General features: G+C 39.2%; 1 protein-coding gene across 2 annotated transcripts in view; it reads left to right on the forward strand.

Moving 5' to 3' along the window:
- Positions 1-12,075, forward strand: part of Dock8 (dedicator of cytokinesis 8) — a 201,399-nt gene that overhangs the window by 52,122 nt on the left and 137,202 nt on the right. For both annotated transcript variants that reach the window (XM_005388589.2, XM_013516312.1), the window contains 2 exons: positions 5,216-5,336; positions 9,501-9,713. In XM_005388589.2, coding sequence (XP_005388646.1) covers positions 5,216-5,336; positions 9,501-9,713 — 334 coding nt within the window. The remainder of the gene's footprint in view (positions 1-5,215; positions 5,337-9,500; positions 9,714-12,075) is intronic.

The following is a 12,075-nucleotide window of genomic DNA, read 5'->3' on the forward strand; positions in this document are numbered from 1 at the left end:
TATATATATTTCCCCTCTCCTTCTTTTCTACATTCCCGTATCCCTTTTGATGGGCAAAAACTTTGCAATAAGAGGAGATCCCAGTTGATTCTTTGAAGTGTTTCTGTGCAGTTTGGTTTTTGTTCATGAACTCTCTGCCTATGCCTATGTCTTCAAGATTTCTACCTACTTTCTCTTCCGGTAGATTTAGGGTTTCTGTTTTAGTATTTAGATCTTTGATCCATTTTGACTTTAGTGCTTGGTGAAAGACATGGGTCTAGTTTTAGTCTTCATCATGTGGAAAGCCAGTTTTTCCATCACCATTTGTTAAAGAGGCTATTTTTCTGCCTGTGAATATGTTCAGCCCCTTTGTCAAAGATAAGGTGGCTGAGTGTGTTTGTAGTTGTGTCTGCATCTTCTAATCTGTTACACTGATTCTCAGATCTGTTTTTTGTTTTTTTTGTTTTTTTTGTTTTTTTTTTTTCAGTACTAGCTTTGTAGTATAATTTCAAGTCAGGGATTGTGGTGCCTCCTGCCTTTCCTTTGTTGCCCAGGATTGCCTTTTCTATTCCAGGTCTTGTCTGGTTCCAGATGATTCTTAGGAATGTTTTCTCTAGATCTGTAAGGTGTGCAAATGGTACTTTCAGGGTTACATTAAATCTGTATAGCAGTTTTGGAAGTGTGGCCATTTAAGAGCAAGGAATATCTTTGCATTTTCTGAAATCATCTTTGATCTCTTCTTTAACTGTACTGTAACTTTTACTGTATAGATCTTTTACTTCCTTTGTTAGATGATTCCTAAATATTTCATTTTTTCGATGCTATTTTGAAGTGTGTGGTTTGTCAATTTCTCTCTCAGTCCATTTGTTTTTTTGTGTACAGGAATGCTATTGATTTTTGAGTGTTGACTTTGTATCCAACAATGCTACTGAATTTGGTTATAAAATCTAGAAGTCTTTTGGTGGAGTTCTGGGGATCTTCTATGTAAAGTATCATGTCATCTGCAAATAATGATAATTTCACTTCTGCCTTTCCTATCCTTATTCCTTTTATTTCTCTCTAATTGCTCTGGCTAATGTTTCCAGAACTGTATTGAAAACATGGTGGTGAAAGTGAACATGCTTGTCTTGTTCCTGATTTTAGATCGAAAGCTTTCAGTTTTTGTCCATTTAGTATGATGTTGGCTGTTGGTTTGTCATGGATGGCTTTTAATCAGATTGAGGTAAAGACCATCTATTCTGACTTTCTGTAGGGCTTCTATCATGAATGAGTATTGGACTTTATCAAAAGCTTTTTCTGTACCTGTTGAGATGATTATGTGGTTTTTGTCTTTGGCTCTGTTGATCAGGCAGTGCTTTTCAAACCAATGCCTTCTTCACCCTGCTTAGGCTTCAGCTGCCATTGCTGCCCTTCTTGGCTCTCTCCACCCTGAGGGAGGTTAGCCTACTTGTCCTTGTGCACCTTATGGTTTTAGCACCAAATTATACAAGAAAGGGAGGAAAGAAAATCAGAGTGAATATAGGGAAGGGAAAGAGGAAAAAAAAGGGAAACATGAATTATTTTCCAATCTTCATATTAGCTTCTTAAATGAGCAACTGTTTTTCCCTTTCCACACTTGAGGGAACTGTGACTCAGAGATATTAGGTCACTTTCCTATGGTCTGTCCCTCAGCCGACATCTGAACCTAGGCTGTTCTGACTCCAGCCTGGGTTCTGTCTGCTTTACCACCCTACCTCTAAAGAGAATGCTCACAAAATATGCTTAGTCTCTGGATTGTACCCATATGTGGAAGAATAGTGTTTTAGAAAAATAGCGTCATTCTCCTGGGAAGCGCTAGGCTCTGTTCATTTCACAAGGACAAGTTTCTTTTGGTTGCTTTGTTTCTGCTGTCCTCACGTAAGCTCAACAGGAACTTGGTTTCATTTGACTCAGTTGCCAGGGTGAGGTCATGAGGCTGGGATGCTTGTAGCCCAGGACACTGAGCCCTTGGTCGCTGTTCCTACACACTGGTGGCTTCTTGTGTGTTGGCACTTCTCAGATGAGTCACCATATATGCCTGCCAGCCTTTGCCATCCCCTCCTCAGCCGGTGCTACTCTGGCTGACATAAGGGAGCTTGGTTACTTTTTGAGACATTCAGTTGGGGAAGTAGCTACTAAGTCTAGTACGAGGGAGGGGAGAAAAGTTTGCGTTATTCTAAACATATTCTCATAGGAGATGCTGGCCTTAATGCTTTCTGTAGCAAAAGTCCTAACAGCTGGTACAAATATAAGGTTTAATGCTATCCTGTAACTAATTTTTAATGCCCTTTTGTCCACTCCTTTTGGGTCCATGTAAGGAACTCCAGATGATAGTCTGTCAAAACTAAGATGGAAAAAAAAGCAAGCATGTATTTTCATCAAATAGCAAGACAAAAGTAGACAAATAAATGTCATGTCCTCCAAACACTTAGCATCTTTGGAAAAAAAATTAGATTTTAATTTTTTCACATGTAGCATATGAACTTTTTAGCATAAAATTGCAAAGCTGGGGATAATATCTTAGAATGTACCTCATATCCCTGCCTCACTCCATGAAGAAACAGGCAGAGACATGTGACCTGAGCGTAATGAGACAGGCATGCATTTATCGTTGTTAATTTTTTTTTCTTGTAGTACTGAGCTACATCCCCAGCCTGTTTTTGTTTTGTTTTGTTTTGTTTTTGAGATAGGCTTGCTAAGTTGCCCAGGCTGTGATCCTCCTGCCTCAGCCTTTCATGGTGCTGGGATTACAGGTGTGGCACAATGCCCAACACACAATCATAATTGTGTGTGTGTGTGTGTGTGTGTGTGTGTGTGCTTGTGTGTGTGGGGGGGGGTTGTCTATAGGTAAACACTCTTGGAAGTAGGTACATTTTATAAGATGGGGAAAAAAGCTAAAGCAGATATAGAGTTGGTAGCTAAGGCTGCCACATCAGTCCTTTAGCTCCTGAGGTTTATTTGTGTGACTTAAGAAGGTTGCCTTACAAAGCAGGACCTGGGGGTATTGAACAGTTGACACTATACCCTTTGGAGTGGATGGTCCTAAAAAATAAAAAGGGCAAACACCAAAGTGGGAAATTCAAATTTTATTCACTATTTGCTTTTAACCTCAGAACACACTCATATTAGTTTATTAATTTTCCTCTTAAAATTGGATTTTTCAGAAAAAATAATCACTGATTCATGTGCATGTTGTTATTTGAGGGAGTATAGTTATAGGATACAACTTCTTATTTGCCTGTATTTGTCACTATTTGGGGCTTATTTTTCCCTGAGATATTAGATTACACATAGTTTTTTTCTGTGAGCTCTTAAGAACAGCCCACAAGCAATTGTTTTATGCCCTAGAAAAGTAGTGCACACTCATGCGTGTTGCTGTCTAAATGCATGTGGGCAAGAATAACTTTCAAGAAGCTAGCCAGTTTATGAAATGCCATATCCAGTCTTTCTGTGAAAGAATTCTGCTAAGAGAAGGTAAATCATCTAGAATAAATCACATGTACATCTGCAGTACTTCCTTTCACTACCTCTACCATTTGCACAATTAGAGCACTTGGAACCAGAAAAGTGGAGGGAAGGGAAGGAAAGGGAAGGGAAGGGAAGGGGTTAGGCAAAAGCGAACGTGAGGCAAGGCAAGGCGAAGGCAGGGGAAGTAAAAAGAATTGTGCTGTGTTCTGTACATGGACCAGCTCCCCACAATGAATGCAAGCACTATGTACTGCAAACATGTACTAATAAAAATTTTAAAAATAATTTTAATAAATATTTTAGCTTCTACTTCCAAGAAATTATTTGAGAGGATCTTCACAATACTTTTTTAATCAATATTTTTTAACAATACGATTTATATTTTAAGTTTTGCTCTTTTGCTGCTGTTTAGAAAGCTCAAACCAGAAGGTATTTTGGATCTTTTTCTTGAAATGTCTTCTAAATGTTTAGATGTATTTTTTAATTATCTTAGTATACCAGATCCATTTGCTTATTTTTCTTCCAGTTTTCTAATTTGGCCTGTTTTTCACCTAGCTGTGTCCGTGTAGATTGGGTCAGACCAGTTCAAGCCACCAGGAGAATGAAGATGGACAGTTGCATTAGCCTGACTTGAATTGGTCACCAAGCTGACCATGCATTTTTGTTAGACTACTTCTTGGCTCCTTTTGCTTAAAATAATTTGCATGTCTTCAAGGCACAATGAAATCCAAGGAGAGTCTTGTTCTCCCTAAGGATGACACTAGAACATCTCATTCTTTAATTAATTCAGTGAACTAAAATATATTCATATCTGTAGCGTGTGAGCCATCCTTTCCCCCAATACTCCTCCCTTCCAAAGAGCTATAAACTATATCTGGATCATTGCTGGTAGCTCTCCTACATTTTCCGCTTTGCCTGTTTGCTGTTTGCTATCCCTTACAGTCTAGCCTTGTTGCCTGTCCCTGTACCAACTTGCTCAATAGTTTTTCTAATAGTGCAGAAATCAGGGAGCATGTTTGTGCATTTTGTAGCATGTTTTCCAACAATCTCTTTAGTCATAAAAATGGGGAATACACATTTTGGTTTCTGTAATTATGACTTGACAACTTATATTTGTTCTCTTTCTCATGATGGTCTCATTTCTCCAGTGGCTGTGCTAACCATTCTATTTAAAATTCTTTCCATAGCTACACATTTTTAAGACACAGTTTTAATCGAGTTCACAAAGTGGAGATTGAGGATGTTAGCAGTGGATTGTGGTAGATAAAACGTTTCTTTCTATTTTTTTTCTCAACCATGTCCTGCCTTTTAAATTCATTATTAAGAACATTGATGCGGACATGAAATGGGCTCCTCTATTTTTATCTTCAAACGATCTTTATTTGCCCGCTTCTGCACATTGCTAGATTTATTCCAGCGTCTTACACTAAGGTCATAGTTTAGCTTCAGCTGGGAGCCAAGTGCCCCACAGCTGAAATGACCGCACCTCTGCAGCGGCATTTTCCCAGGCCATTCCTGCCTTTAATAAGGAGCCAGCCAGGAGGCACGCTTGTATCTCATTACAACAGGGCCTTGTGTTAGGCCTGGTGCTTAATTAGATGTGAGGAATTACAATCGGTCCTCTCTTTGAAAGCTCTTTCAGCACCAAGTCTGCACTTATGCCATTACTTTTATTTTTAATCTAATGGCTTTGCCTCTCTCTCCCTCCCTCCCTCTCCTCCTCCAAATTATATAATATCAATGATAAAAGAAACCAAGGAAGTTCAGAGATTTGCGGCTTTAAAAAGACTGGATCAAGAAAAGATTTTCACAAGACGCTTCAGAAACAGACCTTTGAGTCAGAAACGGAGTGTGCTGAACCCGCTGCTCAGGTATTTCCTGTCAACAAATATGGTTACCAGGTTATGGTTGGCCCGGGGCGGGCTGTCAGTTTTTTTTAAAGTAGAATGAAATTAAGACTCACAGAATATTTGAGTAGGAGGAGCTCTACCATCTGAGTCAGTAATATATATTCTTTTTCCAAATTTGCTTATGGCTTCAGAAATCAGTACTCAAAGGAAAACCCCAAAGCTCAGTGATTAAAATAGATAAAAGTGGAGTGGCTCTCATAAAGGTAAGGAGGACACCTTGAGCCCAACCCTAGAGCAGTTCCTGCAGAGACTTGGTGATACCCTAAGGCAGACTGCAGAGTGGTTGAAAGCTTCATCCTAAAGGCAGAATGCTGGGATTCTCTTACTGATCCTACCACACAGGAACTGTATAACCTTAAGCAGGATAAACTATCTGGGTTTCAGTTGCCTCCCCTAGAAAAAGGATGATGCTACTAACTCTTGAGGTTACTTGAGTTTTAATTAAATTAATATATGTAAAGATTTTACTACAATGCTAATGGCACTTAGTGCCCTATAAATGCTGCTACTGTTATCATTATTATATTATTATGAAGTGGTTACAGTTTAAAAATCAGTGCTGTATAGACCCTAATCACATCAGCCAAAAGATGGAAGTATCCCAAGTGTCCGCAGTAGATCAAGAGATACACAAAATGTAGTTGTCAGGAGTGTAGGAAAGAACAGGGAGTTACTCCATATTGGGTACAGAGTTACAGTTTTCAGAATGAAAAGGATTAATGGAGATGGGTGTTGGTGATACTATACTATAATATGCATGTACTTAACCCCTCTGAAACATAGTTAAGATGATACATTCTATGCTCCAAATATTTTACCACAATCAAATTTTTAAGAAGTCAGTGCTCTAGTCTAGTCTGCTTATTTGATTGGTAAGAAAAATATATAGCAAAGAAGAAATTTGTCCAAATTTATACAGGACTTCTACACTAGTATAGTTTTCAGTTTTTGTGTGTTCTTATAGCACAAGCATCATACCATGCTGAATATTATTAGAGGTTTTAAAATAATACCTATTTTTCAAACAACATAGTCCCCAAAGACAAGCCAGCTCCTTAGTATGAGCTCCAGAGAGAAGCCAGCTGTCAGTTTTGGTGCTGAATGGCAGGCTTACTGAGGCATGGAAGACCTCTACATGGTGCTCCATGGGAGACTGAGGGATTTTTCATTGGTAATTTTGGCAACCTTCAGTTTTTACCCTATGTTATAAACAACTAAATTGTTCCTTGTATTAGATAGAAGGTACCCTAAGTATTTCAGCAGAAGACATTCAGCAAAGGGAAGTGATTAAATGGGTTTCGTTAACGAAAGGGGGAAATTGAGGTTATACAGAAATGACGACTTCAGGGACTGGCACACCATTCCCTGTAGCTGGGGCCTAGAGCCCTGTCTCTCAAACTTGAGTTTCATCAGACTGCCCCAGAGGCTGTGCTAGGCTCTGCCTCCTGTTTCTGAGTCAGTAGTTCTGGAGTAGAATCAGAGGATTTGAGTTTCTAATTAACATTTCCCAAGTGATGCCGATGCTTAGTCCCAGAACTACAGTTGGGGCCATGGGTCTAGGGAAGAGCTTGGAGTTATCAGAACCTAAAAGCTCAAAAGATGGGTTCAGAGCAAAGACTTAAATGTCTGAGGAGGGCACACAGAATCTCAGAGGAGAAACCTCATGGAGCTCTTGTGAGGAGGCCGTGTCCTGCTGCTGCTGGTACCTTGGAGAAGGTGACTTGGTTCTGGAAGTGCCCAAAGAAGCCGAAGGCTAGAACCAGCTATCGCTATCAAGGTGAGAAAAACTGCAAACAAAGAGGAAGGAGTCAGGTTCTTCTCCCTCCTCCAGCCAGCTAATGCACTTTGTAGTGCGCCCAGTCGGCAGAACTTAAAAGGAGCAGCAAACAAAGGTGATTTGCTGGCTGGGGATATAGCTCAGTGGCAAAGCGCCTGCCTGGTAAGCACAGGGTTGTGAGTTTGATTCCTGGTACCAAAAAATAAAAGGTGATTTGCTGAGTCCCAGACCCAGTATCACAGAGGAAAGCACAGAACAGTTAATTCACAGCCGAGAGACAGTAAGAAAGGTCAACACACTAAAGCATCCTCCCTCCTCCAGCATATAAACAGAGACTAAAATTGGTCACTTGGATGGGTTTTAAAGCCAGGCAATTCAGAAGTTGTGTTTTGAGGTACAGTATTAGGACACTATTCACTATGGAGAGATAGATGCTCAGACAGTGGGGCACCTAGGAATATTCTCCATTTCACTCTCATTCTATTTCTCCACCTTATTGAGTTGAACAGTAAGGCCAAATACCTAAAATTATATATGTTAAATACATATATATGGTTCCCCAGTATACCTTTAGTTCACCAGAATTAAATATTATACATAATACTGTATAACTTTTTCATATTAACGTATAAAGATATGCATCACTTTCTGAGATACATTCTGAGAAATGCATCATTGTGCAAACATCAAAGAGCGTACCTACACCACCTAAGATGCCTGCACATCACCAGGTGATAGAGTTTTATGGTACTACTATGGTATATATGGTGCTTTGTATACCAAAGTATTACTATATGAACATGACTGTACTGAGATTATCTTTCATGTCTAACAAGTGCATGTCCTTTTTCATGCCTACACAATAACATTCTATAATATGAAAGTTCCAAAATCTCTTCTTGTTTAGGGGAGCATTTAGTTTATTCCTGTTATTTTGCTCTGATAAATAGTGTTTCAGAGAGGCTTATGTCTTCACCTCCCTGCACATTTGTCTAGATGCATTTAGACAATGCTCAGAGGTGAAATTTCTCAATTAAAGGGTATAAACATTTTTAAGACTTGTCAGGTACATAGCTGGAGATTCTTATAAAGAAACTTGGGAGGGGTTGGGGATTTAGCTCAGTGGCAAAGCGCCCGCCTGGCAAGCGCAAGGTTGTGAGTTCGGTTCCCAGTACCCGAGAAAAACAAAAAAAAAAGAAACCTGGGAAAATAAACTCATTTTCCCAAACTTTATAAATCCTAAGACAAACAAAGGCAGTAAGAGTTAAAGTGTTGATATTGATTATTGCTGGCCCATTCTGAGTAGATAAAATTTATTATTTGCTAAAGTAGCACTTTCATGAGGTAGACGGATGTCACAAAGATGGGTGGTATAGAGAAATTGTAGAGTATTATGTCCATTTTGTAGAATTTTGAGAATAACATTTACTATAAATTTTGCAGGTATGATAATATGCCAAACTGTATAGCTTTATGACATACAGTTGATTACAGATGTGTCTTTGTTGTTTGAGATAGGATCTTGCTATATTGCCCAGCCTGGTCTCAAGCCATCTGCCTTGCTCAGCTTCCCAAGTAGCAGGGGCACTAGGCGTGCCACCATGCCCCGGCTATAGTTAATCTGTTCTTTGTTGAGTTATTGGTTATCCATGCAGTTCCCAGTTACTAAGATATTTCTAATGGAACAAAGCATCCACTTTGCAACTGGTTTAAGACTATTCTTATCAAACCCACTGCAGCTACAAGTGGACCCTGCAAATTCTTTCCCCTTCTTATTTATTTATTACTCATATTACTGCTACTAAAGTTCTGTAGGAAAGTGTCCCTCACTCTCAGTTTTGTCTCTGGACACAGGACATTCAGCTTTATGTAGTTTAATTTGGGAGGATCCTCTGAGATCATCTTATAATTTCAAAAACCAGATTCTGGGGTAGAGACTGGGACCCAGTCTGTTTGTTTCCCAGTCCATTCTGCTTTTATTACCCTATACCCGACTCTGATTTGTTTGAGCATGAAATACAAGTTGTTCCTAAGAGACTTAGCTTCTACCGTCTAGAAAAGAACAAGCCATCAGCTAATAGAAGCACAGTGCGGTTTTCAGGACCTTTCTCAGGACTGGTCTGTCTGCATCCTGTGAGTGACTACCTGCTTCCAAGTGGGAAGGAGACATTTCACTTTAGGTCAGCCCAGCCAGGAAGCCACTGTGGTTAGCAAAGCCCTGGTTTATATAGAAAACTCCCTGAGACTGTATGGACCCAAACTGGAGGAAAGATCTTGAAATATCGCGAAGTCTTTGCTTCTCCTCGGTGTGCGCTCTCTCTCACAGTGGCCACTGTCTTCTCTCACAGAAAGGCCCCCGCCGCTTAAACGTGCTGTGCGATGTGTCTGGGAAAGGCCCCTTCACTGCCTTTGACTTCGACCTCCGCAGCCTGCAGCCTGACCAGCGGCTCGAAAACCTGCTGCAGAGTGTGAGCTCTGAAGACTTTGAGAAGCGGAACGAGGAGGCCCGGAGGAGCAATCGGCAGGCTGAGCTCTTCGCCCTGTACCCACCAGTGGACAAGGTGGGTACCACACTCTCCAAAATGTAGCATTTCAGTGAAGACACAGAAGCCCTCTGAACGTTTTATTGTTCATTATCACTGTAAAACAATTGATGTCAGGATGCATAATGTATGATTCCTGGGGCTGTTTTTTGCTCCAAACACAAACATATATCATAGCATATGACCTATATGTTAAATATCATACAGAGAGGCTTCTGATAAGCATAAGAACTAAGATTTTTATAGGACTTTATAAAGCATGTTTGGAGAGATTAACTCATTTAATCCACAAAACATTTCAAGAGTCTTTATACAACAATCACTTAGATATAGCTTGAGATCCTTTTAAAGAAACTTGAAAAATTAAACTTATTTTCCCAAACTCTTGTAAATTCTAAGCCAAAAGCAATAATAATTAAAATGTTAATATTGATCATTGCTAATATTCAGTGTGTGTAAAATTTATGATTTAGTAGCATAGCACTTTCATTAGGTAAGCAGATGTCATAAAAATATAATAGAGAAGTTGTAGAATATTATGTCTACTTTGGACCTTTGAAAATAAAATTTTATAGATATTTACCATTGATATGTCTACAAAGAATCAAACCATCCATTTATTTGAGGGTATGTTTTACAGCTAGTCTATGGAGACATATATTACTTAAATCTTGATGTTCTTTAGTGTTTTGTTAAGAATTTTTTTAATGGACCCAAAGAGTAGCTGGAGAGACTTGCTTTAAAAATATCCCAGGCTAAGATCATCACAGTATGCAGAACTTTGTCCACCTCTTTGTTTATTTATTGAAAAAGACCCAGAACTGTTTGATGATTTAGATTTTGCCTATCGTCACTTGCTGGGATAGGATAAGGGATAATCACTGTCTAAGTCCTGTGTCTATTTAGGGCCCTCATACTTTATACAAGGTGCTAAGCCTTCCCTTCTTCATGTAAGACCCTTCTGGATCTTGCCAGAACAAATTACTGCTGTATCTCTATTCCCCAAATTTTATTAAAAGTCTAGTTACAAAAAAAAATTTTTTTTGAAATTTTGCATAAAATATATGCCATATCTCTACTGCTCTAAATAGTTGAGATTTGGTCCTCAGATGAAGCAGGATAGTCTGAGAGCCTGATTTTCACCCCGGTGTAACCTCCACCCTTGGGAATTGCACTTGCTGACTTGCCCGAGGATGTGCTCATCCCTATCAGCAAAGAGGACGATAGAGGAAAACAGTCATGAGCTGTGACATCAGGTGCACTATAGGAATAAATACGGTAGAGAACATTGGCCTGCTCATCACCCTGCCCGTGGGTCAAATGGGAGCTGAGAAAAAGTGTCCCAAAGACCTTTAACAGTTGTGCTTCCACTGAGATGGCCATAGGCTTGCAGACTGTATACATCTTGTCATCAGTTCTCCTGGTTTCCTTACCTAGTGTTGCATTTTTGCTCACCTCTATTAAACATGGCAGCCTGCTTATTGGTGCCCTGAAGTTACTCTGCCTTCCTTTTCTTGGCTTATCCTTATTTTCCAATTGCATTGGTTTTTTCATCTTCTTCTTTTATTTGCAGTTTTGTCACAGCTTCAAATCATTTTCTGAATGAAGCAGATTAAAAATAAATTAAGCCAGGTGCAATGCCAAGCACCTGTAGTCCTAGCCACTTAGGAGGCCAAGGCAAGAGGATCAGTTGAGTCCAGGAGTTCAAGGCCAACCTGGACAATATAGTGAGATGCTAACTCAAAAAAATTAAATTAAAAATGAGTATCTCACTTATATGGGGACTCTAAAAAAGTATTTCATAGAAATAGAAAGTGGAAAGGTAGTAGCCAAAATCATTGGAGTTGAGGGAGAAAGATGTTGATCATAAGACACAAAGTTTCATTAGACTAGAGGACTAAGTTTTAGCAATTTATTGTACTGCACGGTGCCCATAGTTAATAATAATGCATTGCATCTTTTACAATTTCTAAAAGGATAGATTTTTATTATGCTTACCACCATCAAAAACAAAAAGTCAAAAAGATAATGGATATGTAATTATCGTATTGTAGTCTTCCTACAATGTATGTATAAATCAAAATAGCACATTGTAACACATAAAATACACAATTGTCAATTTTTAGAAGTAAATAAATATATTAAATAGAAATAATATCTCTTTTTCAGATTATAAAATAAGAATCAGAGAGGTTAAATGGCTTGGTCAAGATTCAGCATGTAAATTGAATGATAATACAGGGATGCTAACCCATTAACTGGAAATTTCATGTTGGCTTATACATCTACAAGTGACTGGGCTGGGGATTTAGCTCAGCGGCAAAAGCGCCTGCCTGGCAAGCGCAAGGTCGTGAGTTCGGTTCCCGGTACCGGAGAAAAA

Source organism: Chinchilla lanigera, unplaced genomic scaffold (assembly GCF_000276665.1).
Source record: "Chinchilla lanigera isolate Chin_1 unplaced genomic scaffold, ChiLan1.0 scaffold00033, whole genome shotgun sequence".
NCBI lineage: Eukaryota > Metazoa > Chordata > Mammalia > Rodentia > Chinchillidae > Chinchilla > Chinchilla lanigera.